Raw genomic sequence first — 27993 nt, 5'->3', positions numbered from 1 at the left:
CCCCTCCTCCCTCACACCCAGGAGTCCAGGTCCCCAGCCCCTCCTCCCTCACACCCAGGAGTCCAGGCCCCCAGCCCCTCCTCGCCCCTCAGACCCAGGAGTCCAGGCCCCCAGGCCCTCCTCCCTCAGGCTCTGACCTGACTGCTCCCCCTCAGTGTCGGTATCTTCCTGGGGCCCTGGTGAGGCTGGTTTGGTCTCTTCTGGGGTTTTGGGTCTCTGAGGTGAGCTGGGTCCTGCTGCCTGAGGGGGCTTGGTTTTGGTCTGGGGGCGCTGAGGAGGGGGCAGCATGCGTATGAGTGAGTGTTCTTGCAGAATGCAGGAGTGGAGAGTCTGGGGTACCAAAAGAGACCCATGTCCTCCTCCCACTGCACCCTCCCCCACGCCACAGCAAGAGGCATAGGACCTTTTGGGGAAGCTTGGGGGCTTCATCCCCGCTGCTGCCGCTGTGGGAGCCCCCTTCGTCCTCACTGCCGGAGCCTGGCCCTGCCATGAGATACCTAGGGGAGGAATCCGGCCTCAGACAACCAGCATATCGTGTCCTCCAGGGGAGGTGGGGTGGGGGGAGGGCGCTCAGGAAGCCACAGTGACTGGCACGTACTAATTGCTCAGGATGCCCTGGCTTCCAGCTCTGGAAGGGCCCCACTGAAGCCGTCAGGCACCGCAGCCACCCACAACAGAGACCTCACCTTCGGGAGGGCAGCCGCTGCCGCATTCGGTGACAGTCTAGCACCCATTCTTTCCGCACGATGCGGCCTCCAAGGCCTAGGACCTGGCTGTACTTGGGGGTGTTGGCAAAGGCACAGCTGTTGGGGGAGCAGAAGGGAGGGTGTGGTCAGTCAGGTGTGGTCTGAGTGGGAAAAGGGAAAGAGAGATGGGGACAGGGGGAAGAAAGAGAGAGAAGTCAGAGACAGAGAAAGAGATGGATATGCGAGAAACAGAAAAAGACGTGAGGAGACCAAGGGAAAGATGTAAGAATCAGAAAAAGAGGCAGAGGATACAGAGAACTGAAGAGACAGAGACAGATGGGTAGAGAGGCAGACAGGGAGAGAGAGAAAGCAAGATGGAGGAGCCAGAAGGAGACGGAGAAGCAGTGGGGAGCAAGGAGGGGAGGAGGGCACAGGCCTACATGAGGTGGGTGCTGTCTGGAGTCCAGTCCGGCCGATACTTGGCCCCCAGCTCTAGGGCCTTGTCCCGGAGCTCCGAACGGAAGGGGTTCTGGAAGCCACTCAGCACCACCACTACACCCTGAAGGATCTTCCCCAGCTCCTCCGGGCCAGCTCGGGGTCCCCTGGGCTCAGTGCCTTCTCGGGTCTTCTCTGGCACTGCGCCTCGTGCTGGGGCAGGGACTGGGGTGGTGGCCGGGGTGCGGGTGGGAGCCGACACTGGAGAAGACAAAGAGTGGATTCATTTAATACTACTGGGACTAGGGGCACCTGGGTGGCTCAGTTGGTTAAGCAACTGCCTTCAGCTCAGGTCATGATCCTGGAGTCCCGGGATCGAGTCCCGCATCGGGCTCCCCGCTTGGCGAGGGGCCTGCTTCTCCCTCTAACCCTCCCCGCTCTCATGTACTCTCTCTCTCTCTCTCTCTCTCATTCTCACTCTCTCAAAATAAATAAATAAATCTTTAAAAAAAAAAAATACTACTGGGACTAAACCCAGCCCTCCTCCCTCAGAACCAGAAGTCCAGGCCCCCAGACCCCTCCTCCCTCAGGCCCAGAAGTCCAGGGCCCCAGCCCCTCCTCTGTCAGACCCAGAAGTCTAGGCCCCCAGCCTCTCCTCCCTCAGACTCAGGAGTCCAGGCCCCCAGCCCCCTCCTCCCTCAGACTCAGGAGCCCAGGCCCCCAGCCCCTCCTCCCTCAGGCCCAGGGGTCCAGGCCCCCAGCCCGTCCTCCCTCAGGACAGAAGAGCACAGGCCCCTACAAGAACAAGGAAGCCAGCACTCACATTTGGGTCTCTTGACGGCAGGTGGTGAGGGCTGGGCTGATGGTTTGCTGGGCGTCTTCCCTTCTTCTTGGTTCAAATCCAACTTTCTCTTCCCTTTGGGGCACTCCTGAGGCTGAAGGGTTGGGATGAGTTGAGGCCCCTAGCCTCCCTCTGCCCTCTCCACCCCACCAGCGTCTGACTACCTCACCTTGGAGGTGCTGCCCACTGCCCTGGACAGGGGAGAGGCTGAAGAGGCGGCGCTAGAGGCCTGCAGAGTAGCAGTGGCATAGCTGGGTCCGGCCGGGTCACCGGCTGCAGCTACCGAGGAAGAAAGTGGAGCCAGGGTGAGAGGGCAGGGCCCTGAGAGCCTTCCGCTCCCACCCAGGGGACAGAATGTTGTTCCCAAAGCCCAGCAGTGATCCGGTTAGTCCAGGCCCCCAGCCACCTCCTCCCTCTGACCCAGGAGTCCCTAGGCTCCTCCTCCCTCAGACCTTCAGGTTCCAACCCTGGACTCCCTGAGGACTCAAGCTTCCACACTTACCTGGGGAGGTCTTATTGATCCGGCTAAAGAAGAGGGCCCCGGGTCTCAGGGAGTTGGCACCCTCATCCTCCTCCTTCACACGGAACTGGCCAAGCTTGGTCACCTTCTAAGGTCTCACAAGGTCAGCACAATGAGTGGCTGTTGGCATGTGGGGGTTAAGTGGTAGGGAGAAGGCTCTGGGGGGTGGTGGGCAGAGCTTACCTGGGGTGAGGCCTCTGCCTCCTCTTTGTTTGGGGGGCTGTGAAACCGTATAAAACTCAGGCCATAGGGGGAGTCCTGGGAACGGAGAGTGGGGGTCAGGAAGTCTGGCCAAGGACAGAGGCCTGACCCCAAGCCCCTTTCACTTGGCTCTTTCCCTCTTATAGACACACATGTCTAGGGAGGTGCCCAGAGGACAATGATGACAATAATAACATCAAGCTGCTAATGAGCCCTAACTCTGGGCTGGGCTCAGCTGTGAACCCTTTACGTGCACCAGCTCCGTTAGCCTCATGGCAAGTGACAGAGGCTGCTGGGGGTCCGAGTGAATCCTCTCCTGCATGCCTGAATTCCTGACCACAGAATGGGAGGGAGCACTGTGTGCCACTTCTGGAACACAGAAATACTCCAGGCTCTTTCCCACTCTGCCGGCTGGACACAGAGCCTGGGTCCCTGGATGACCGGACAAACACCCCCCAAGACAGGTCCCCGGGTAAGAAGTCTACCTCCACTGTGTGGTGGACATATGTTATGACATACTCGAGTCTCGCTGTTACCAAAGCTTAGCATCCCTACCTCACAGCAACCCTATGAGGAGCAGGAAACTGAGGTAAGAAAGGTTAAGTCACTTGCCCAGGGTCACACAGCTAAGAAGTGGTGGACCCAGCATCTGACTCCAGATCCCATGACGGTAACTGTTAGACTGCTCCTCTGCCAAGTCAGCTGCCCCCTTCCCCCATTCCCATCTGAGATCCTGCAGTTCACCCTTCCCAGACATCCTCTAGGGAATGAAGCATCACCTATGGGAAGGATCGCAAACCCCTTCAGAGACCTCTGGGACCCAGCCTCTTCCTAATCCCCTGGGGAGATCAGCTGCCCCATCCTTCCAGCCCTCTAGGACTCAACGCTGGCCCCTCACCTCTTTCCTTGCCCAGGACCAAGGACCCTGCACCCCATTCCCGCCCCAGGTACCTTGCTATAGGGCTGGCTACAAACGATTTTGACGCGGTCCCAGCGCTTCTCCGCTGCTGCCCGGACCAACTTGTCGGGCCCAAAAATGCGAACACGGTTGGGGTTTGAGCCACTGCGGCTCTCGGAAGGGGACATAAAAGACGAAGTGACCAGCAGGACCTGGAAGAAGGAACATCGAAGGAGAACCAGGGCTGGCCACCTTAAATGACACCTCCTGGGGCCGGGGAGAAAGCAGGGGCTTTCGCCAGATCCAGCCTGCACTTCCACATGCCTCAACGCCTCTCTCTTCTCTTGCTTCTGGGCCTCAGGTCGGTTCCTCCCTGACACAGGCCCCAGAGGGATCCCTCCACTTCCAGGTCTAAATGAACCCCCTCCAAACTCTTTCACAGGGTCTCCTCTATCTGGCCATAGAGCCCGCTACACGGCCTTAAAGAACCCTCCCAGTGGAGAATAATCACGATGACTGGCATAATGTTCAAACACCTTTTGGAAATGCACGGCTGAGTTCACAGAAAGCAGAGGAAGTATCGGGGAGGCCAGACGTGAAAGAGCGGAATCCAGAGGGCTAGGAGAGCTGCACCTGTGATGAGTGATTCTCCTGGGGCTCAGCGCTGGGACGCTGGGCAGGGACATGGCTGCCTCTTCGGCTGCTCCTTCTCGGGCCCTGCCAGTAGGGGGAGCTATGGAGCGGCCGCGAGGCAAGAGGTCGGAGGAGGGATGTGCTCCCTGCTTCTTGGGGCTCCAGTGAGCATCACCCCTGGTGTGCTTCTGCAGCAGCCTCTCCCCAGGGCAGCCAGCGAATCTGCTTTCAGCGTCTTATCACCTGCAGAGCTGGCGTCATCCGGCCCCTCTCAGGGATTCCAGTGCCAGCTCCTCAGGGTCTGAGTTTCAGCTCTGTGGAACCCCACTTCCGAGCTTCTAAGCATCGACGTTTTAGGAATTCCAACCATGTCGCTGTTTCCCTGACCCCAGGCGTGGCAGCTGCTCGCCGCATTACTCCTTCACCACATCTCGGTGTTCTTGCCTCTCGGGTTCAATATGTAGCTGCTAATTCTTTAGGTTAAATTCTCGGTTTCAATAACTGGTGTGGTTTCAGTCTCTTGGCAGGACCCTGACTGACAGGGTGGGTGGCACTGAGGTTGGTGTTTGCCCGGGCTGCTGACTCTGGGTGCCAGAGAACGTAATTTTAATGGGTGGCAGGGGCGGGGGGTGGGGGAGACGGGAACAGAAGACAAAGCCTGGGCTCCAGGCAAGGAAGAAGAGTAGCTCAGAGACCGTCACCAACTCACACGGAACTTAGCCCCCTCAAAGGGCAACACCCTCCGTGAGTAAATTAGGGGAAAATGTGCCTTGTGGAGTGAGTCAGTGAGAGGCCCTCGCTCTGGAGGACAACAGAGAAAACATGAAAACTGCTCTGGAGGAATCCTAAGGACAAGTCTGTACTCTTAAGGATTTGGAGCAAAAAATTCATATGAGCTATCTGCATGGAAAAACCCAAGCTGAAGACTTTAGTCTTCAGTGGTCCTGATGTGGGAAACAAAGGCAGGAAAAAAAGTATTAAATTTCCTTACTACCTACAGCCCATTGACAAGTCCTTGAGACAGGCAGAGTGGCATTCCTCTAGGGACTCAGCTGCCTCGATGTTAATACTTTGCTAAGGGCAAAAGGCAATCTCAGCCTGACCCCTAGGATCCTGTAGATCTACTTTAACATACAAAAAATTCCTTTGGAAACTTCCTTTATCTCTACTCCCCAAGATACATGTTGGCAGTCATCCTCCGAGCATATGACCCGCCGATATACATCTGAAGAGTCTCATGACTGAGTTTTTACTAAAATAAATGACCTTTTCCTAACAACAGCTATCCTCCTCAGGATCCTGGAAACCTTGTTTCCAAAATAACTGGGAGACTTACGCTATCCCTAACCCCTTCCAACTTGAAAATATATATTGGGCCACTCCTCATGACCCCAGCGCAGCTCCTTCTGCCCCCGGGCCTGTCCCCATGCTTAAATAAAACCATCTTTTTGCACCAAAGACATCTCAAGAATTCTTTCTTGGCCATCAGCTTTAAACCCTAACGTTTTCTCCTACAGCAGACGCATGTATACAAGATCACCTGACACTGTGGCAGATCCTCTTTGGAGGAATATACTTAAAACCAAGTCCTCAGAGATTTCCCACAGACACATTCCTAAAGAACAGAGGTTAACACACACACACACACATACACACACACACACACACAAAACCATGAGGCATATGGAAACAAGCAGCAGAAACCACAAACTGCAGACTCAGACTCACGAAGGCTGCATACATTGAAATTCTCAAACACACAATATAAAAGTAAGTCTATTTAATAGTTTAAAGAAATAAATGGAGATCCTGATGGTATGATGAGGGGACAAATGAGAATCAAACGGACCAGGCAGTTCTGAAAAAGAGTGTTAGAGCTGTGTGCCCAACACTAAAGGATGAACCATGATTGGTCCAAGCCGTGCAATTTCCTCTGCTAATGGCCAGTCGGGGTCAGGCACATGACCCAGTTGGCCAATGTGATGGTAAGAGGAAGGCTGCTGGCGGCTTCTGGGAAAGTCTTCCTTCCTCATTACTGAGAAACAGGATGGAAGACAGCCACTGAACTCCTGCCATTCCACTTCCTCCAATCCCTGCTTTGGGTGCTACTAGGTGATGGGTGGAGCAGCAGCAATTATCTTGTGACCGTGTGGACAAGTCCAAAGAATCAAGAGGTGCCAACTAAGCACCCCAACTGCCAGATCAACTCTGGGTCTCCCTAATGCTGGACTTCCCTCCCAAGGAAACAATAAATATTCTTAGGCAGTGAGCCAATTTGAGTTGGCTATGTTCTGTTTTACTTTGTGTTTTCTCACAGACATGCTGTGCACTTTGGTGAAATCAGAAAAGAAAGCCTTTTGCTGAGAAAAACATTGAATCTGTTGGCCTCTTTGTGCTCAGCTCTGATTATGAAGAGGAAACAACAAAGACAAAGACAATTCTACAGAAGGAAAGCCGTCTCCCTGGCCTTGACTTGTTTATAAAAGGCCTGATTTTGAGCTGACAGGGGAGCTGATTTGATCATCCAGTGACAACAATGAAGGGACAATGCAAACTATGGCAGGCAGCTGCTACCCATACCACCAGGTAGATGTCCTTGCTCCTACCATTCGCTGGAAAGAGAAAACAACTCTAGTTACCAGACTTTTATTAACCGACACTGTATTTAAAGTTCTAGGGCTAAACCTTTATTCTCTAGACCATGTTAACCTTGAAAGCTTATGTATCTCCCTTGTAGAATTTGGAGGAGGAAGAAAAGAACAGGTTGATCTTGTAGGAAATGGTATTAGTTATTACACGAGGTGCCTTACGCTTGATTTGTACAGGCAACCCCAATGTGGACCAGCCCTGCTCTGCCCTTCAATTTCATTTTCTTTCTGGACTCTTCCAGACCCATCTGGTCTCTGGGTGGAAGCCAAACATCACAAGTCCCAGAGCCTTTTTTTTTTTTAAGGTTTTATTTATTTGACAGAGAGAAACACAGCGAGAGAGGGAACACAAGCAGAGGGAGTGGGAGAGGGAGAAGCAGGCTTCCCGCTGAGCAGGGAGCCCTATGCGGGGCTCGATCCCAGGACCCTGGGATCATGACCTGAGCCAAAGGCAGACGCTTAAAGACTGAGCCACCCAGGTGCCCATGAAAGAAGTTCTTAAATATAGTTGTTTTTTAAAAAAATATTTTATTTATTTTTTTGACAGAGGAAGAGAGAGCACAAGCAGGGGGAGCAGCAGGCAGAGGGAGAGGGAGAAGCAGGCTCCCCACTGAGCAGGGAGCCCGATGCAGGACTTGATCCCAGGACCCTGGGATCATGACCTGAGCCAAAGGCAGCCACTTAACCGACTGAGCCACCGAGGCATCCCCCAAGTCTTTAATTCAGTCTTGGTTAGAAGTTATAATAAAAATGCAGGACTCCAGCAGAAGTTTAATCAAAATTCTTGAAAGAATGGGAGACTTTGAGCATCGGCATTTCAGAATTTGAAAAGATAAAGCCCCGACTAGCCATTCCACCTTGCTAGACAGATAAGAGGGCGAATAATAAACATTCACCTATAAAGATATGATAAAACTGTAACTAAAAACACACTTATTCAGTTTTCATCATTACAAATAGAATTGATCCAAACCTGTTTGCCAAGAACAGAGAATTTTTTTTAATAGTCCCCCAAACTGCTGACTTTGTTAAAACAGTTAACAAGCAGGGTTTCTGGGACTGGGTGATTCTAGTGCTTAGGGAGCCTCTGTAAATAAATCCAAATCTAGGGCGCCTGGGTGGCTCAGTCATTAAGCGTCTGCCTTCGGCTCAGGTCATGATCCCGGGGTCCTGGGATCGAGTCCCACATCGGGCTCCCTGCTCAGCAGGAAGCCTGCTTCTCCCTCTCCCACTCCCCCTGCTTGTGTTCCTGCTCTCGCTGTCTCTCTCTGTCAAATAAATAAATAAAATCTTAAAAAAAAAAAAATAAATCCAAATCTAAGCCAGAGTCAGAAAATGAAATTCAAACACAATGAATCATAAACAGCCAACTAAATTTCTCAAGTTTGAGAAAATGAAATTCAAGAACCACTATTCTAACAGCCAAATAACTAGACTTTCCCAAACAAGGCAACTGTTTAAACTCTAGCCAATTAAACCATGTCTTTGGTTTGCTTCAGCGTCTTCTCTATAAAAACCTCTGCCCTAGCCTGCCCACAGAACACCCCTAATTATTTTCAGTTTGAGCCCCCAATTCGAATTGTTTGTTCAAACAAACCTTCAAAATTTCATGTGCTTCAGGGAATACCTTTTTACAATTTATATAACCTTGAGAATGAGAATGTTTGCCAAAGGAAAACCTCATTTGTGAAAATGTACCTCACAGATCAGAAAAAGCACTTGACAAAATTCCACGCACGTTCATTAAAAAAGCTCTCAACAAAGTAGTCTAGAGAAGAACGTCCTCAACCTGACAACACCCATCTATAAACAAATCTCCAACTGACATTGTATTTCATGGTGAAGACTCACCACTCTGCCAGTAAGACCAGGAACAAGACAAGGGTGTCTTGCTCTCACCACCTCTATTTGACACTGTGCTAGAGATACTAGTCAGTGTGATAAAAATGAGAAAAAGAAAAAAAAAGCATAAAGACTAGAAAGAAAGAAAACTGTCTTTATTCACATACAATGTGATTGTCTATGTAAAAAAAAAAAAAAAAACACAACCCAAGGGATCTACACAAATCCCATGGAATTCTCCTATAAAAATTAATAACTAAATTTAGCAAGGTCATAAGATACAAGGTCAAAATATAAATATCAATTTTATTTTTATTATGCTATCAACAACTGGGAAATGAAATTTAAAAACATATCATTCAGGGGCACCTGGGTGGTGCAGTTGGTTAAGCATCTGACCCCTGGTTTCGGCTCAGGTTGTGGTCTCAGGGTCATGAGATCGAGCCCCACGTCAGGCTCCCTGCTCAGTGTGGAGTCTACTTGAGATTCTCTCTCCCTCTCCCTTGGCCCCCCCAATAAATAAATAAATATTAAAAAATATATCACTCAAATAGCATCAATAATTTAGGCAAGAATCAGTAACAGATGCTAAAACTAGTGCATACAAGTTTGTGGAGTAACAAGATATTTATATAGCCTCAAAGTATTTCCCCATAATACTTATTCATTACAAAGGGCAAAACAGTAATTTTACAGTGAATGAGCCTGGCCCTCACCACCTTAACAAAAGGACCCAAGTTGCCACCATCAGTAATAGAGCAAGTCAGTGGCATGTGCTCTGATCTGATGCACCGAGAAAAACACATTACTTCTGTGGTGTTCTGGTCAAAGGTGTATAGCCTACATGTAATCATCAGGAAACATCATTTTGTACAATGAGTGACATTTTACAAAGTCAATGACCTCCTCTATCATTCCAAAATGTGAGTGGCATAAAATGACAAGAAAGTCACGAGAACTGTTCCCAGGGAAAGGAAACCAAGCAGACATGACAAATCAATGCAATGCATGATTCTGAATTTTCTTTCGCTATTAAGAACATTATTGGGCTGATGAAGAAAATCTGAATAAGGTCTGAGATCAGATGACAAAGTACTATATCAAGGTTAGTTTCCTAATTTTGATTAAATGTACTAAGCTTAAGTAAGAGAATCTCTCTCTTTTTAGGAAATACCCACTGTAGTGAATAGGGATAATGCAAAATCATGTATGCAACTTACTTTTCAGTTCAGTAAAAAATATGTACCTATGTGTTAACATTTGGGGAATCTGAGTGAAGATTATAAGGGAATCCTTTGTACTACTTTTGAAACTTTTCTGTAAGTCTGGAATAAATGAAGTTATTGACAAGCTGGTTTCATAATTTACATGGAAATAAGTGCTAAGGATCTAGAATAGTCAAGAGACTACTGGCAAAATTGGAAGTCCAACACAATCTGATTTCAATATTTACTATTAAGACAGTGTGGTATGGGCACAAAGATAAACATACATATCAGTGGAACAGAACAGAGAGTACAGAAATAAACCTACACATATATGATCAATTAATTTGCAATAGAAGAGCCAAAACAATTCAGTGGGAAAAGGAAAATCCTTTTTTTTTTTTTTTTAAGATTTTGTTTTTAAGTAATCTCTACACCCAACGTAGGGCTCGAACTCACAACCCTGAGATCAAGAGTTGCATGCTCCACTGACTGAGCCAGCCAGGCACCCCAGGAAAATCTTTTTTAGAGTATTTTCAATAAACATTAAAAAACAAAACAAAACAAAACAAAAACAGGAAAAAAAGGACCTTGTCCTCTACTTCACACAATATACAAAATTTCATTTGAGAGATGGATCAGAGATCTAAATGTAAAATCTAAAATTATAAAGCTTCTAGAAAAAAACACAGAAGATGGTGGCAGGCAGAATCATGGTGCCCCAAAGAGCTCCATGTGCTACTCCGTGGCACCTGTGAATATAGCAAGAGAGACCTGGCAGATGTGATTAAGTATCTTGAGATGGGGAGATAAGCCTGGGTTATGCAGGTGGGCCCAGTATCATCACAAGGGTCTTTATAAGAAAAAGTGAGGCAGGAGAGTCGGAGTCAGAGAAGTGAGGATGGAAGCAGATGTTAGAGTATTGTCATCCCTGCCTTTGAAGATAGAAGGGGCCGCAGGCCAAGAATGCAGGCAGCCTCTAGAAGTTGTGGTAGGTAAGGAAATGGATCCTCCCCTAGGGCCTCCAGAAGAAACCCAGCCTTGCCAACACTAAGATTTTAGCCCACTGAGACTGATTTTGGACTTCTGACCTCTAAAGGTGTGAGACAGTAAGTCTGTGTTACAGTTTTAAGCCACTGAGTTTGTGGTCATCTGTTATAGCAGCAATAAGAAATTAATACAGGGCATATCATGACTTTGGGACAGGCAAATATTCCTTACAGAACACAAAAGGCACTCAGCAGTAAAAAAGAAAGCAGTAAAGAAAAAGAAAAAAAGAAAAAGGAAGGAAGGAAGGAAGGAAGGAAGGAACTTTAAAAAAAAACCTTGATTGATTGAACTTCATCAGCTCCATCAAAAGGCACCGTTAAGATAATGGAAAAGTAAGTACATGGACCGCGGTGAGCACTGAGTGAGGTACAGAAATGTTGAATCATTACATTGCACACCTGAAACTAGTCACAGACTGGGGGAAAAATCTGCAACACATGTATCTGAAAAGAAAAAATAAATAAACCCATGCATGACAAAAAGATGTACAACCCAGTAAAAAACAAGCAAAAGACCTGAACAGACACTTCATAAAATAAGATAAATGAATACCTAGGAGGTCTGTGAAAGGTTACACGATGTCACATTACTTGTCAGGAGAATGCAACTTAAAGCCCTAATAAAATACCACTGCGTGCCATCTGAATGGCTGAAGTCGAACAAGTTAACAACTGGCAACATCACGGACAGGTAAGGATACAGGGCAACTACAACTCTCAGCTTCTGCTGAAGGGAACGTAAAACGGTACAACCATTTTGGAAAACTGTCAATGTCCAATAAGGTTGAGACATACATCTACCCTAAGACAACACAATTGCACTCTTAGGTATTTACCCAAAAGAGATCTCCATGCAGAGGCTTATACAAAAATGTTCACAGCAGCTTTCTTTGTAATCGTCAAAAAGTGGCAACAGCCCAGGTGCCATCCACGAGAGAATGGAGGCACAAATTGTGGTCTCTGCCTGAGGTGAATGCTACTCGGCTGACATGAGATATGGAAGAATCTCAAAAACACAGGACATTGAGTGAAAAAAAGCCAGCCACAAAAAGAGTACATACTGTAAAATTCCATCTATATGAAATTCTATGACAGGCGAAGCTAGTCTGGAGTGACAGAAGAGACCAGAGGATGCCTGAACTGGTGAGGGTGGGGGGCGGGGAGTGACTGCAAAGGGTGCAAGGGACCTCCCCGGGATGCTGGCAAGGCTCCATGTCCTGACTTGGGGGCCGGTTACACAGGTGTATACAGTTGTCAGAACTCTTCAACCCGTACACTAAGATCTGTGCATTTTACTGTTTGCAAAATATACTTCAACTAAAAACAATTTCTCACTGCAAGGAAAAAACTCATCTTGTAAGAAACTGGTTTACTGTTTACTGAAAATTATAAACTTGCTTTTCCAAATAGGTTTATTTCTACCCCAAAACATTTTGTGGATTAGCCAGCTGGCTAACTATGATGTCACCAACCCAGCTCTAATGAATTCAACCAGTAAGAAAAGGATTGTGCCAACTTTTAAAATATTTGTAATAGAGTGGGGCGATTGGGTGGCTCAGTCAGTTAAGTGGCCAACTCTTGATTTTGGCTCAGGTCATAGTTTCAGGGTCCCGGGATACAGCCCCACATCCGGCTCCAAGCTTAGCAGGGAGTCTGCTAGAGATTCTTTCCCTCTCCCTCTGCCCCCCTGCTCCTCACGCTCACATTCTCTTTGTCCCAAATAAATAAATCTTCAAAAATAAAATAAAAGAGGGGCATCTTGGTGGTTCAGTCAGTTAAGCGTCTGCCTTCAGCTCAGGTCGTGATCCCGGGGTCCTGGGATCGAGCCCATGTCAGGCAGGGAGCCTGCTTCGCAGGGAGTCTGCTTCTCCCTTTCCCTCTGCCCTTCCCCCCATGCTTGCTTTCTCTCTCTCTCTCTCTCAAATAAATAAAACCTTTAAAAAATAAATATCTGTAATAGAGCAAAATGCATTCTTTCTTGTCAACATTTGTCCCATATAAAGTGACTAACAGAGGCATCCCAAACAATGTGGAATCTCGATTTGCCAGGACATCTGTGAGAACCTCTGGGACCAGAGAAAAGCAGGTTTGCCTTCAAGCAGTGGCTGCCTCTTAGACCAAACAAGTGCGCCCGGTTGTTCACGGCCCTCTCCCTGAAGCAAACATGGGTCTCTGCCCTGGCATGCGGTTTATCACCCGTACCTACTCCTCCAGGGGGCAGAGTGCAGTGGGACTCACCCAGGAGGCCCTGGCGGGAACGGGGGCTATGGGCACCTGAGGCAGGGATCACATGGGGCTCATCTCGAAGCCCTGCTTACCTCATAGTCTTGCTCCCCAGCTCCTGCAGCTGAGCTGCCCACCAGCACCTCCACGAAGGCCGAGCCGTCATTGCCGATGTCCACGCTGTGTATCTGTTCCTCCTTCTCCAGCTGTGGGAGGGGAAAGCCCACTGTCAGGGCCTGCTCTGCCCCTGGCCTCACTGTGGGCCCTCCGGAGAGGTCTGACCCCCAGCTGGGCTGCCTCGTTCCCTCACAATGTCAGCTCTGTGACAGTGGGAGCCAGGATAAGGGGTGTCACCGTGCCCCCCGCATGTAACACAGGGCATGGCCCAGAGGTCGGAGCTCAGGAGATCTTCCCTGGATGAATGCATGAGCCCCCATGCTTGCCTCCCCGACGCCTCCAGACTGCCAGATCAGTGTGGAACCTGCTGTCATGGAGCTCTCCATGGTAGCACCTGCCAGGGTTCCAACTTCATTCAAATAATCATGCACACAAATGGCACATCTGTCCCCTCTCCCCCGAGTCACACAGGACTCTGAGGAAGCTCCCCCCGGGTAGGGGCCTGGTGTGGTTTTGCTCACCACGGCTTCCTGGGTTTGAGTCCCAGCTCTTGCCATACACTAGCAAAATGGCCTTGTCAGCCAGTCTCTTGGTGCCTCAGTACCCTCATCCGTAAAATGGGAATAATCACCAAATCCAGGAGTATACACATGAATACTGTGGCCACAGAGCACAACACGTAGTAGACACTCTGCCCCGCAATCAGGAGGCACTGTTAGTCAATGCTCCATAACTACTTTTTTGAAGGAAGGAAAGAGCTATCTATGTGGAGGAAGGCTCCCCGAAAAAGGGTCTGCCATTCCCATCTTGACAGTTAAAGGCACAGAAAGCCATGTGGGGGTGGAAGGCAGTTAGGAACGGATGACACAGTCTGCTCTCCAGTTTGGGGCTCTTCTCTGTGGCTTCTAGAATGACAAGTTATTACAGCACTCAAAGGTACCTAGTCCACCGCCCCCAGGAGCATCCGACGCTCCAGTCGGCCCTGTCACTCGCCCAGACTTCGCCTACACGCTGCCACAAAAAGAGACTTCCCTACATGGGTGGAGGAGCCTGGACTTGGGGTGAGGCGAGCCTGGGTTCAAATCCAGCCCTGCCATTTCCAAGCTGAGCAAGCCCGGTGGCCATGCAACCTCTCTGAGCAGCGGTTTTCTTCCGTGTAGGATGGGCGGGCTGTCCTTATAACCCTCCTCCTCAGAGGAGCTGAGATGAGTCACGAAAATAACAGCCACAGTAACACTTGCAGCGAACATCGAAGTGCTCATGCCGCACGGGACACGCAATACGTGCACCTCTTCTCCTCACAATGGCTCTGCCAGGTGGGGGCTGACATTACCCCCACTTAACACATGAGCGAACAGAGGCAGGAAGCGGTTATGTAACTTCCCCAAGGTCGCACAGCTGGTGAGTGGCAGAGCCAGGCCTGGAGCCCAGGGAGGCTGGCTCGAGTCCACACGTGCTCCTCCATCCCATCACGGGCACACTGGAGAAGGAGGCGGTGCTGAGGGAAGGGGCTTCCCATGGCAGAGCCAAGCTGGCCTCCTGACGGCACTCCCCCTGCCTCCACAGCTCTGGGCCCTGGGACGGTGTGCGGTGCTGCCCAGGACACAGGTCCTAGTCTGACTTCTCAGCCTCCTGACACACTTGATGGCTCCCCTCTAGCCACGCCAGCCTTCCTTCTGTCCCAAGAGCACAATGGCTCCTTTCCACCACAGGGCCTTTGCACCTGCCATCCCCCCTGCCTAAACCATTCTTATTTTTCTTCAGTTATCACCACTTAATTATGTAACTACACTTTTTATTTGCATTTGTCTGGCATCTCTTTCCCCCACCAGACTTTTAAGCTCCATGAGGGCAGAGACAATATCTAAGCCATGATTGCCGTCGTGAATGCCGAACACAGTGTCTGGTCCTTCCCAGCTCTGCATACTTAGTCTGTGTGACCCTGGAGCAAAGAGTTTCATTTCACCCCTGTGTCTCAGTTTCCTAACCTATAAAATGGGCACAGTGACAACTTTGAACTTAGAGAGCTGTTGTAAAGATTCAAACGAGGGATACTACAAAGCCCCTGGAATGGTGCCTGCCATAGAGCAAACACTCCTAAATGTCAGTGGACACTGTTCCCACAGAAGGCCTTCAATACGTTCCTGATGGATGGATGGACAGATGGACAGATGGACGGGAAGCCCCTAGTAACCATTTGCTGAAGGAACCAATGCCCCCTGAGTTGTAACTCGGGCTCTGCCCTTCCTGACCAAGTGGCTTTGGTGAGGCACTTGCCTCAGTCTCCCCATCTTGTCGCAAAGGAATCATCGTGGCCAACACTTTCCGATTCTCACTGTGTGCCAGGGGCCTGGCGTATTCGTGTCCCACTGCTGCTGTAACAGATGACTGCAAACTCACTGGCTAACAACAATACCTCTTACAGATCTGGAGGTCAGAAGCCTGAAATCTGGTCTCACGGGGCTTCAATCCAGGTGTCGGCAGGGCTGCATTCCTCTGGAGGTTCCAGGGGAGAATCTGTTTCCTTGCCCTACTTCCAGCTTCTAGAAGCCACCTGTGTGCCTCAGCTGGTGGCCCCTTCCTCCACCTCCGAAGCCAGCGATGGCATCACTTTGGCCTCTGTTTCCCTCTTCATGTCTGCTTCTCTGGTTCTCCTGCCTCCCTCTTTCCTTATAAGGGCCCTTGTGAGGATGCTGGGTCCCCTCCTATCCTCCAAATAACCCAAGCTAATCTCACTACCTCAAGATCCTTAACTTCACCACAACCACAGGGTCCCCTCTGCTGTGACAAGTGACACGTTCCCAGGTTCTAGGGATCAGGACGTGGACGTCTTTCAGAGGCCATGACTCTGTCACTGAATTGTACGCTTCACATGGTTGACATGGTGCATTTCATGTTATGTGAATTTTATCTCAAAAAAAAAAAATCGGGGAGCCTGGGTGGCTCAGTCGTTGAGCGTCTGCCTTCGGCTCAGGTCATGATCCCAGGGTCCTGGGATTGAGCCCCGCATCCGGCTCCCTGCTCAGAAAGGGAGCCTGCTTCTCCCTCTCCCTCTGCTCTGCCACTCCCCCTGCTTGTGCTCCATCTCTCTCTCTCTCTCTCTAATAAAATCTTTAAACATAAAAAAAAGTCACAAACATTAGGCTGAGCGACAGCAGCCACAGACATCTATCCTGCATGCTTCTATCTATATAAGATTCAAAAAGAGACAAAATGAATCTGTGCTAGGGGCACCTGGGTGGCTCAGTTGGTTAAGCGACTGCCTTCGGCTCAGGTCATGATCCCGGAGTCCCAGGATCGAGTCCCATATCGGGCTCCCTGCTCAGCAGGGAGTCTGCTTTTCCCTCTGACCCTCCCCCCCTCATGTGCTCTCTCTCTCTCTCTCACTCTCTCTCTCTCAAATAAATAAATAAAATTTTTAAAAAAAAAAGAGAAAAAAAAATGAATCTGTGCTACTAAAAACCAGGACAGTTGCTACCCTGTGGGGCGCAGGGACAGGAAGGAATGAAGGGGGCCTGGGGCCTGGGCCCATCCTGTGACTCGGATGTGGATGGGGTGTAGATGGGGAGTATGTGGGTTGCAGTCTGTGAGGATTCACTGAACCGTGTGCTTCACTGTACACCTGTTACACATCAAATAAGCGAAAAACAATTGAAGATGCCATGAGGACAAACTGAATGGTTAGAAAGCCACTGAAAAACCACCACAAAATGTGCACCACCCTGCTGTTAAGCATTTCTTCTAAAGAACGCACATCAGCGGGGCACCAGAGCTACCTGGACCTTGTCCCATCCATGCCCTCTGGCCCAGGAGCGGTTAGCCAAGAAGCTGGAATTCCCCTCCTGGGAGCAGCTGATGGGTTATCCTCGGAGCCTCCGTCAGCTACCGCAAACAAAAAAGGTGTGTGTGGCCGTCACGAGCAGAGGGTTGAACGCTGTGTGGCAATCCAGATGTTGCATAACATGGTTGGGAGGAACACTCCACAGATTAATCCACACGCATCTGCGTCCAGAAATGTCTGCCTTTCCACTCGCTTGACAAGAACCAGAATTAGCATTAGATGAATCTGGAGTCACCCTGAATCCTGGCCATTGCCAAATGCAATCAGATTGCCCAAAGTGTCTCTCATGTGGGATAAATTAACAGTCGCTGTGATGCCGCATGCCCCCTGCGCTTTATTCTCAACGCGGAAAGCAGGATTCCGTGAGAAGCTAAGTTCGCTTCTGTTCCTCCTTCGCTCAGAGCCCTTCAGTGGCTCCCAACTCATCCAGAGTAAAAGCTCAAGTACTTACAGTGGCTCTCAGGCCTTCAGCGTGTTGGGGGCCCTCCACCCCCCCCCCCCCCCCTAGCTCCTCTCCTGCTTCTCCCCACCTTGGCTAACTCCACTGCACCCACACTGGCCTCCTTGCTGTTCCTCCAGCACGCCAGGGACCAGGCCGCCGCAGAGTCTGTGTTTCCTTCCCAGATCTTTACATAGCTCACTGTGCTCAATGTCACCTGCTCAGGGAGGCCTTCCTGGATCCGTATTAAAAGAAAAACCTCTTGGGGCGCCTGGATGGCTCAGTCGGTTAAGCGTCTGCCTTTGGCTTGGGTCATGATCCCAGGGTCCTGGGATTGAGCCCCGCATCAGGCTCCCTGCTCGGCGGGAAGCCTGCTTCTCCCTCCACCACTCCCCTGCCTGTGTTCCCTCTCTCGCTGTCTCTCTGTCAAATAAATAAATAAAATCTTTAAAAAAAGAAACACTTCCTGTCACTGCCTCCTCCTCCAGCTGCAGCATTCCCCTTTCCTCTTAAGGGTTTAATGTTCCTCCACAGCATTCACCATCCCTCTGACACTCTTTACATATTGGTTTGTCAGTCTTTCCCTCCTAACACGAAAGCTCCACACGACTGACAAATTTTGGTCTCGTGCTATCTGCTGCTGTGTAGCCCCAGGACCTAAAACAGTGCTTGGCCTATAGAAGGTGCTTCATAAATAATTAGTGAACAAATGAACATAAGAATCCATTTACTCCTGAGTCTACAGGTCCTGCCCCTGCGCTAACAACTTCCACACCTCTGTCTCCATCCAGGTCCGGTTCTGATTCCTAACTGCCGCCTGGACCTCAGATGTCCCAAAGTCACGGCATGCCTGGACATCCCAACTGAAGGTATCACCTTCTCAAGCTGCCCCTTCTCTGGGTTTCCCATTTCAGGGACAGCTGCAATATCTCCCTCAGTCTCCCAGACCAGAGAACCCTGTGTTTTGCTCTGGCCCCTCTGGTTCCCGCATCCCCCGTCACGTCTCTCCTCCCTCTGGTCTCTCTGCTCCCACTGCAACTAGGGTACAGAATGGAATGTGATTCTCCCAGGGTCACCTGATCCTAAGAGAACCCAGCAGAATCATCACCCAGTAATAAAAACATGAATCCCTCCCTTTACACAAACATCTACCTGTTGACAGAGCACTTTTGCAGACGTTATGTCACCATATTTTCACAATGACCCTGGGCTTCGATCTCATTATTCTCAATGGACAGGTGAGAAAACAGGTTCAGAGAAATGGAAAAATGTGCCTGAGGTCACAGAATGAGTAAGAGGGAGAGATGGGGACTTGAATCCATGTCCCAAGACTAAATCGTGAACAACTTGTCCCTCCCTCAGTTTATATATTTATTTGTTTTGTACCTCCTCAGTTTTAAACACTGGCTTTAATCAAATGGCATAACCTCTCTGGGACTCAGTTTCCTCATCTCTCAAATGGAGATAATACTAGACTCTAGGCCATGGGGTTTTTATAGATTCAATGAGTTGATCCATGTGAGGTGTTCAAAACCATAACTGGCAGTTGCAACGTTGAACCAATGTCAGCTCTCATTATTATTACTCTGTTAGGGACTGAGGAGATGTTTAAACTTCTAAAATCAGAAAGTCTTATAGGTCTGCGTATTTTTCCTGGGGCGAGAATCCTCAGCTTCTCTCTAATTCTAAAAAGGCTCTGTGAGCTCAAACTTTTTCAGAACCACTGGGCAAAAGAGAGACCAAGAAAAGGTTCGACACAATCATGTAAGCCTTGCTCCGCAACATCCCTCCCCAAACACCCCTACGTTCAGAAGGAGTAGGGCCAAGATCAAGAAAGCCAGTGTGTTGGGGGCGCCTGGGTGGCTCAGTCGTTAAGGGTCTGTCTTCGGCTCAGGTCATGATCCCAGGGTCCTGGGATCGAGTTCCGCCTTGGGCTCCCTGCTCAGCGGGAAGCCTGCTTCTCCCTCTCCCACTCCCCCTGCTTGTTTGTGTTCCCTCTCTCGCTGTGTCTCTCTCTCTCTCTGTGAAATAAATAAATAAATAAATAAAATCTTAAAAAAAAAAAAAAAGCCAGCGTGTGAACACAAAGCAGTGTGACAAAGTGTTCAGAGCACCAATGTGGGTTTGAGTCTTAGCATGCCAATGACTGATGGTGATAAGGGCCCTTGTGTCACACTGTGCCTGTGAACAGTGAGATCATCCAGGCCAGTACCCAGCACAGAGCAGATGCTTCAAACATGCTTAGCTCTCTCCTCCCACCAGTTTCTTATCCGTGACAGGAACAGCCCGCTTGGAATTCTGTAACCATATGGGGTCAAACCACACTTTCCTCCGTGCCTCCCCCCAACTTCACAGCACTGGGGTGAAGAGTGGGTGAGAGCACTCAGAAGAACCTGGCAAGCATTCTAGAATGGCACTTAGCCTAGCCACGTCACTCCTCCCCACCTCCCGCTTCAGTTTCCCCATCTTTAAAATGGGGTTGATTGGTTTCCATGAACTTCGGGGACACTTTCCAGCCCGGAGCCCACTGACTTCAGGAGGCAGGATAGTGAAAATGATTCACCCTGTTCCAGCTGAGGAATCTGAGGCCCAGAAAGTAAAAGCAACCACACATTGATTCCTATGGTCATCCTGGCCTAGTCCTTGGGCCACCTTTGTCCTCTGCTAAGGGGCACAGCAATCACACTGCCCATTTTCCAGGTAAGGAAGCTGAAGTCCAGAAGGGAAAGTGTCTTAACCCACTGCCAGTTGGCTCAAGAGCCGTGTCTGGACCTTGAGTCTCCAGACTCCTATTAGGAAGGAGACAGGGGGAGGGCAGGATCACCTGGAGCACCACAGAGATGGTCTTCTCGCCTGCCTTGGCTGCTCGCCATTTTCGGTAAGTGTCCGCCTTGAGGAGGTTTTCTGCACAGTGGGTCTGGAGATAAGCGTGGAAAAGGGAAAGTAAGGGTACAGGGAAGAGAGCTCGGTCCCCGGCTCTCACATTATTCCTTTGAGTCCTCCCGAGCCCTCTGCGCTGCCCCAGATTTAAAATTCCCCATTAATCCCCCCACACCCTGCCTCGAGTCCCCTGTAACATTTTCCCCGGGATGCTCCCCAGTGCCTCCTTTCCTGACCGGAAGTTCCCCTATTCCACATCTCTCCCAGAATTCCCTCAGAGCCTCCTGGAATTCCCCCATGACCCGCCACAGACTTCCGTGAAGTTCCCTTTCACTCTCCCAAAGTTCCTGTGGTGCCCCCGCATGGATTCCCTGACGTCTTCCAACCTCCTCCCAAGCCAGCTCCTCACCGAGTCCTGGCTACTGCAGGACACCACATGACGGAGACGGATCTCCGGCATGTCAACGTCTTGGGCTTCGCCTGGCGCGAAGGATGAAAGAAGGTCCGAGTTTGGGGGGGGTGTTGGGGGGGGTGCGCCCTGCGCGGGCTGAAGTGCGCAAGCGCACAGGCCTCGGGCCTTTCAAACCGCGGCGCGCCGGCTCACGCGTCGACGCCGCGCATGCCCAGTCTCGCCTCTCCGGAGCGAGGCGCTTAGTTCCCTAGCAACGGGCTTTCCTCTAAGCTCCGCCTCCCGGTGTCGTTCACACCCTGCTTTCTGGGCGCCTGGCAACAGGAGCGGCCTCCAGGATTGGCCCCTAGAAAAAATTCGCCGTTCTCATTGGGCGATGCAGTCACCGCCCAAACTGAAGCCTTAGAAAATAGGAGGACGCAGACCCGACTGGTTTTTCCCAGGGAACCTGGAACATACCGCTACGGGATCCTCTCCACGGGTTCCTGCGGTTACACTCTTCCCCGCTACCCCCCCCACCACCACCACCATGCACACACGAACAAAATCTCCGATCTCTCTAGGGTTATGCCTGAGGCGAAGAGAGAGTGGATCAAAGACCTAAATAAGACCCAAAGCATGCATCCAAACCAGATACACCCAACGTAGCATGCTTTCACCGATGCCTCGGGTTCCCAATATGTGACCTGCGGGCATTTGTCTCCTACCACGCCCGCCCCTGCCTGTTGACAGGCATCCCTCTGTTCGGTCCCCGTGAGACCCAGAGGTGCAGCCCCAGGCGGGGTCGGAGCTGGGGACAGCCCAAACACAGAACAGGGAATATGAGCCAAGCGCACGAAGAAGGAAGAGAGACAGGGCGCCTAGTCCCCCGCAGAACGAGCCTGGACATGCTGGGCCCTCCCAAGTAGGGCCCCACCCACGCTGGGCGCCTCCTTGGAAAGAGAGGGAAGAGAGAGGGGATCTCAGTCCTAGCAGCCACCCTATACCTAGAGGGAATCAAGTGACCCGACTCTGACCTTGGGCTTCAGGCCAGAAAAGATGGGGAGAGGAGGGCAGTGGGAATGTGAGAAAACAGGAAGGTGACCTTCTGGGTCTTGATGGAAGAGGGGGCCAGAAGCCCAGAGTGCTGGGGTCTCTGTGGAGCAGGTGGCTGAGCATGAGATGCCCAGGTCCCTTTTGGATTCTGGTTCCATATCCCCAACGCAGAGCCACAAAGGCCTGCCCTGAGATCTTACCTCAGCTATTTCTCACCTCAGGGTGAAGGTGGATCCAGACCCGCCCCTCCTCAGCTTCCTATAAGGGCTGGGGACCTGGGACTACAGGTTCACTCACCATGAGGACTCCCATGAAACCGGGGACCTTCCTGCTGGCCTTCACGCTGCTCTGCACCCTCCTGGGTCTGGGTAAGTGAGAAGGGATCTGGACCCTGAGGACCATGAGAGAGCACTCAGCAAGATCTTGGAGGGGGAAAAGAGGTGGTGTCCTGGGAATTCAGATTCATGGTGAAGGCAGGGTCTGAAGGAAGAGAAAGCCTGGGGCCTCAAGGGAAGAAAAGCTCAAAAGTTCATGTGACTGGATCCCTGAGAAAGGAGGGAGCTTGGTGGGCTCTGAATCCTCTCTCCCCCCAGGCAAGGTCTCCAAGTAAGACATGAAGTCTAGGAAATTGGATGAGAGCATGACTAGAAAGGGGGTGGGGGGAGAAACTGGGGGAAGGGCGGGATGCGGGAGTAGAGATTTCCTTTCTCCCTGGATTCTAGAGTTCAGACCCCCAGCCCCCCTTCCCTTAGATGCCGGAGTTCAGACAAGTTCCACCTTCCCCAGGACCCATGTCTGGGCCCCCAGTTGCCTCCTCTCTTAGGACCAAGGAGTCCATGCCCTCTGCCCTCTTGGTCTTGACTCATCCTTCTTGATCTGGGATGAAGACCCCAGCCTCAGGTTCCCCTGCCTGAGCTCCTACCATCCCCAAGACCTACACATGGTCTTGTGTCCAAGAAACAGCTGGACCTGAAGCTTCACAAAAGCCCTTGGAAAGCTTCGCCAGGACCCCTCCCTGTCCCCCAGCCTTCTCAGAGGACCCTAGCGTCCCAAGTCCCCAGCCTTGTAATTAGGGAAACAGGCTCCCTGGTGGAGTCGCTTCCCGCCCCTGGAAGCAGCTTTGCTGGCTTCACCACCGCGTCCCAGCAAGGGCCCTGGACAGCTCCCTGGACAGCGGTCCGTGCTCCACCCCTGAACAATTAGGGAGACACCTGTCCCTCCTCCCTCAGGACTCCAGATCCGGCCCCCTTTGCCCCATCTCCCTCTGGACCCTGAAGTCTCACTGGTGGTCCGCTGACCATGCCCCTCATGTCGACAGCCTGGCTCTCTACACTGCAGGGTGCCCGCTGAGCTGTGAAGTGTGCCGGGGCTCCGGGCCCACGTGCAGTGGAAAAATGAAGGCCTGCGAGGCCGGCAAGGACGCATGCGTGGTCATCGTCGGGGAGTCGAGCACAAGTACGAGGAGGGCCTGGCGTCACACCCTGGGGAGGTGGTTGTGCCTTCAAGGGTAGAAGATAGCTTCACGCCACGGGAGGGATCATCACGGTGCTCGTGTGGGACGTCAGGGAAGAGGGAGAGACTATCCTGAGGTGGTGGGTGGAAGGAAGCGAATTCAACGGGATGATAGAAACCATTGTTCTCAGGGATTTCGGAAAACGAGGCTCTCCAAAATATTCGATTGGGGTGGGGGGAGCGGGGGCGGATATAGAGACTTTCTAAGGCAGGTGGGGGTGAGGAGAGGAAAGGACATGGGGGAACAGAACAGGGGAGGGGGTAGAATCTAACAGGCAGGAGGTAGAATGGGGGCGGGGGAGGAACGGAAGAGAAGGAAGACGCTGGGGTGAGTTGGGGAGAATGTGGTCAGGTTGACCATTTAGGGTGAGAGGGAGGAATCGTCCAAATTGGGAAGAACAGACCCCACCGCACCCCCGCCCCGGGGATGGTGGGGGTGGTGCGGGCTGGAAGGGACCATTCCCGACAGGAGGAGGTCGAGAGAGAGAGACATAAAAGGGACCATGCCAGACAGGAGAGGAAAGAGAACCCTGCACTATGAAGCAAATCGTCGTGAAGAGAAGTAGAGGGAGATGGGGAGGCAGGTGGGGGAATTGGGAGAGGAGGGCGTGACTTCAATGGAAGGGACCGCCCCAGACCCGAGAAAGGATGGGGGAGAAGGGGAGCGATGAAGAGACCACGGCGGGGGGCGCGGGGAGCAGCGCAGGGTTTTTCATTCAAAGCTGAAAAGGACCATTCATTAGGCACTGGAGAGATGATGGGGCCGAGGCAGGTGTGAAGGCGGCGGCAGGAGCTGAGGGCCACCTGGAGTGTAGGAGGAAACCACGCCCCACCGGAGGGGGGGTGTGAGGAGGGTGGGAGAGAGGATTGCACGCTGCCCTACCCGGCGAGCCGGCGTGCCGGTGGGCGAAAGGATCCGAAGGGCTTGGAGAGACGACCCCAGGCTTACAGGAGGGAGATTCAAACCCTGGCACTGGGGGAGAGGAAGGTGGGGAAAAAGCACCTTTTAGGGGGTGATGAGGAAAATCCTTGGATTGGGTTGGGAGAGACCACCAGTTGGTCGCGAGGGGGAAGACCACGGAGACTAGAAGAGACCACTGCAGCCAAGACGTGGGGGGCAGCATAGACCACCTTAAAGGATATGGGTGTTGCAGGGTGGGGTTGGGGGTGGCCTCCCAGGGTTTGTTGGAAGGGATTTGGAAGGTGCAGGGGGAGGGCGAAGGTGGAGAAGGCTGGGAGAGACCATTTCGCACAAGCCTAGGCAGGGCCTTTGGAAGAAGGCAGTGGGGCGGGGCACAAGGGACCCGGTCAGGCCGGCACCTGGGCTTGGCAATGGGGAGCTGCAAGAAGCCATCAGGGCAGACTGGGGGCTATGGTAACGGGGCGGGTGGCGGGGGCGCCACTTTATAAACTACTCCAGACCATACCCCAGGCAAATAAAGGGGCATGGCTTTGGGGCGCTGGAAGAGACCATCCAAGGCAGTCGCGGGGGTGTGGGAAGTGCAGGGTTGGGAGACCCCCCTCTCACCGAGGCCGGGGTCCGCGCTGGAGTGGGGTCAGCGGGCGCTGCGGGAGCCCTCCCTTCCTTCCCCCCATCCTTCAGAGGGCCATCACGCTCTGAACACCTACAAGGGCTGCATGAAGTACAGCGACTGCTACTCGGGATTCGTGTCCACCACGATGGGCCCCAAGGACTACATGGTGTCCAACACCCTCTGCTGCCAGAGTGATGGCTGTAACCGTGGCTCCGTGCCCCGTGAGTGCCAGCTCAGCCCCGCATCGGGACTCGCTTCTTCCAGCCACCCCCAGAGCCCGCTCTGTGTGCCCCGGCCTGCCTCTGCCTGGTGCTCAGACACTGCCCAACTTGCTTGCCGTGCCCCTCAGTTTGCTTACCTGGAAAGGCAGTGTCCCTTCGCAGCCCATGTCCCTCCCCCACCCCCACCCCCGGGGTTGTTGTGAGGTGAGGGAAGGCTTTCATCTCCGCACCTTACACTGCACCCTCATCCCCAGCTCCCCAGAACAATCGCACCGAGAACGGTCTCCAGTGCCCAGCCTGCATCGTGCCCTTTCAGGAGACATGCCCTGGGACCCAGGCAGCCCGCTGTGTTGGCCAGGAAACCCACTGCGTCTACTTCGCTGGCAACGTGCAGGCTGGTGAGGGGAACCTGGATCTCTAGAGGAGGGGACAGGGCCCCAGAACTGGAAGCCCATACTGCCAGGTTCTAGGGGAGATGGTAGCTCCAGGGAACTGGGTGAGGACATGCGGAGTGGAGCAGTGTGGGGGGGGTGGTGGTGGTGAGAAGACCCCTGGGTGGTGAGGAAGGCAGGGGCAGGGGCCGACTCCATTCTGAAATCCCCTTCCCAGGTCTCATCAACCCCAAATTTGCCACTCGGGGCTGTGCTACAGAGAGTGCCTGCTACGCTAAGGCTGGGGCCCAGGTGCCTTCAGCCTCCTATCTCTACTTCCTCCGCCGAGCAGACTGCCTTCCAGCCCCCCAGGCCCCTGGCAGGGCGGAGTGAAGAACTGAGGAATATGTGGCTTGAGGTCTCCATTTGTCCTCAGCCTACACCTCCCCATGTGCGTATACATTAAACAGGTTAACAAAGCAAGCCTGAGTTCTTGTGATATGATGCATCTCATATCAGGAAGGTAGGGTGCAGAAAGCAAGGGTCTTAACCCTTGGGAACTTCCTCTTTGCAAGGAAGGGAGAGAAGACCCTACTGTTTATTAAAGGAATGCTCCCTGCTGGGCTGCTGTGCAGAGTGTTCTCCATGCTGTACCTCATTTCAGAATCCCAACAACTCTGTGAAGTGCATATTATTATCCCCATTTTACAGATGAACAAACTGAGGCCACAGGTTGTGGTCACTTCCCTTGGGTCAAACCACTAGGGAGGGGCAGACCCCGAGTCCGTGATCACTTATGACTAACCTCTCCCTCTTTTTGCCTGTCTTCACGTCTGCAAAATGTGGATGGTAATAGTTATAACCTCGTTGGGTTGTTGTGTCAAATGAAAGAAAACTGCAAAAGCACTTGGTGTGGTGCCTATCACCTGTAAGACAATGTTGGTTCTAGAGACAATATGTCTGTACATGGTAATCATCATAGGAGCTGCTACTCAATGAGTGGCCATTTCTTGGAAGGCGCTAAACACTCTCCTCTATCAGATTATGCTACAGGAACAAGCAAGTTCCTAATCTCAGTGGTTTAAGGCAACAACGTTGTATTAGTCGACTAATGCTGCAGCAATGCTGTGTAACAAACCATCCCCAAACTGAACCATCACAACAAGCATTCTTCTTTCTGAGGGTTTGTGGGTGGCTGGCTCTGCATTAGCTGGTTTGGCTCCAGTTTGGGAGGAGGATTCAAGTTCTGGGATCAGTGGCTAACGTTCTTACAGCAGATCACAAGAGCACAAGAGCCCAAGTGCATTAAAAGCCCCTACTGAGGTCCAGTGTGCTAACATTCCATTGAGTCAAGTAAATCATATGGTCAAAGCCAACATCAACTGAGCAAGGAAGGGTGCTCCCTTTCCAGTGGGAGGGAGGAGAGCAGTATTTGCTGAACAAGTCCCCATTCACAAATAGTCGATTCTTCCCTCACCCTACATGTCCAGCACCGTTCACAGGGTGTTCTGCTCATCACAATCGTGGAGCAGCCACCAACTCGAACATTGCTGTGTACAGGAAAAAGCACAGGGATGTCTCAGGTGGGTGATTAAATGCTGTGACCCAGAAGTGACTTGACATAACTCATGGGACGGAGCTAGTTGCATGGTCCACCAAACCCAACAGGCTTGGGGGGGGTGGGGCAGCTAGGAAGTGCAATCCTGCTCGGTGACATTGACCATGGATGTGTTTCGTAAACAGCACAAATGACTGCCAGGGCCTCCTAGCAGAGAGTATCATTTTACCTTCACGACAACTCCCTCTGATAGGCACTGTTATTCTCAGCCCTGTTTTCAGAAGAACCTGAGGCTCAGAGGAGGGATGTTACATTGGAGTTCATGCAACTACAAAGCGGCAGAGCTTAAGATTTTAATCATTGCGTCACCTCCAGGGGGAAAAAGGACCACAGCACACAGAGCGGGAACAAGCCTATATCCGGTATCTTTGGCTGTATCTGTAACCACCCCAAAACTTAGTCACTTAGAACACTCAATCCCCTTTTATTTAGCTCATGATTCTGCCAGGCCGCACTTTGGTCTGGGATCAGCCGGGTGGCTCTTCTGCTGGGTTCAGCTTGTCAGCTAGGCAGCTCTGCTTCAGAGGGTTGGCTGGCTGTAGCTTGGGGTGTCAAGACTGACTGGGCCACATGCCTCTACTCACCCAGCAGGTTAGCCTGGACTTCTTGGCGTGGCAGGGGTTCCAAGGGCAGCGAGAGAGGAAGCCCTAATATGTGAGCACTTTTCAAGCGTCTACTTGTATGGTGTTTGCTGTTTGTTGTTCCTGTGGCCAGGCAAATCACGCGGCCAGCTCTACAGCCAGAAGGGACTCTCCAAGAACACAGAGAGGCATTAATGGGCCAAGCTGCTTCCAGGGCTGGGATGCTTTACTGTCACAAGCCCCTAAGGTCTAA

General features: G+C 51.6%; 2 protein-coding genes across 4 annotated transcripts in view; one reads left to right on the top strand and one right to left on the bottom strand.

Annotated features, from left to right (window-relative positions):
• Positions 1–20993, bottom strand: part of XRCC1 (X-ray repair cross complementing 1) — a 23281-nt gene extending 2288 nt beyond the window's left edge. Inside the window, exons 1-12 of one of the 2 annotated variants that reach the window (XM_025849563.2) lie at positions 20868–20993; positions 20403–20495; positions 13277–13387; positions 3635–3793; positions 2666–2740; positions 2465–2570; positions 2132–2241; positions 1945–2056; positions 1127–1382; positions 687–803; positions 404–497; positions 138–270 (exon numbers count right to left, since the gene is read on the bottom strand). In XM_025849563.2, coding sequence (XP_025705348.2) covers positions 138–270; positions 404–497; positions 687–803; positions 1127–1382; positions 1945–2056; positions 2132–2241; positions 2465–2570; positions 2666–2740; positions 3635–3793; positions 13277–13387; positions 20403–20495; positions 20868–20918 — 1417 coding nt within the window. In that variant the 5' untranslated portion in view covers positions 20919–20993. The remainder of the gene's footprint in view (positions 1–137; positions 271–403; positions 498–686; positions 804–1126; positions 1383–1944; positions 2057–2131; positions 2242–2464; positions 2571–2665; positions 2741–3634; positions 3794–13276; positions 13388–20402; positions 20496–20867) is intronic. The other variant, XM_073886629.1, reaches the window with a different exon arrangement.
• Positions 20828–26016, top strand: PINLYP (phospholipase A2 inhibitor and LY6/PLAUR domain containing). Of its 2 annotated transcripts, none has more exons than XM_073886632.1 (6): positions 20828–20960; positions 22124–22270; positions 23241–23357; positions 25018–25170; positions 25425–25568; positions 25780–26016. In XM_073886632.1, exons 2-6 carry the CDS (start codon positions 22201–22203, stop codon positions 25932–25934), a joined length of 639 nt encoding a protein of 212 aa, XP_073742733.1. In that variant the 5' UTR covers positions 20828–20960; positions 22124–22200; the 3' UTR covers positions 25935–26016. The 2 variants fall into 2 exon arrangements, with proteins under 2 accessions (XP_073742733.1, XP_073742734.1); XM_073886633.1 differs by lacking the exon at positions 20828–20960 and adding an exon at positions 21684–21771.
• Positions 26017–27993: the final 1977 nt, after the last annotated feature.

The sequence above is a fragment of the Callorhinus ursinus genome, unplaced genomic scaffold, assembly GCF_003265705.2.
Source record: "Callorhinus ursinus isolate GAN/ISIS: 27379988/994484 unplaced genomic scaffold, GSC_fseal_2.0 scaffold71, whole genome shotgun sequence".
Lineage (NCBI taxonomy): Eukaryota > Metazoa > Chordata > Mammalia > Carnivora > Otariidae > Callorhinus > Callorhinus ursinus.
This window is presented reverse-complemented; position numbering and strand designations above follow the sequence as displayed.

What these genes read in the sequence shown, in the direction of transcription:
- PINLYP (XM_073886632.1), top strand. Translation starts at nt 22,201, where the DNA reads ATGAGGACTCCCATGAAACCGGGGACCTTCCTGCTGGCCTTCACGCTG. An exon ending in CGTCGGGGAGTCGAGCACAA is followed by an intron (nt 23,358 to 25,017) that starts GTACGAGGAGGG and finishes CCCATCCTTCAG; the next exon opens with AGGGCCATCACGCTCTGAAC. An exon ending in TAACCGTGGCTCCGTGCCCC is followed by an intron (nt 25,171 to 25,424) that starts GTGAGTGCCAGC and finishes CCTCATCCCCAG; the next exon opens with CTCCCCAGAACAATCGCACC.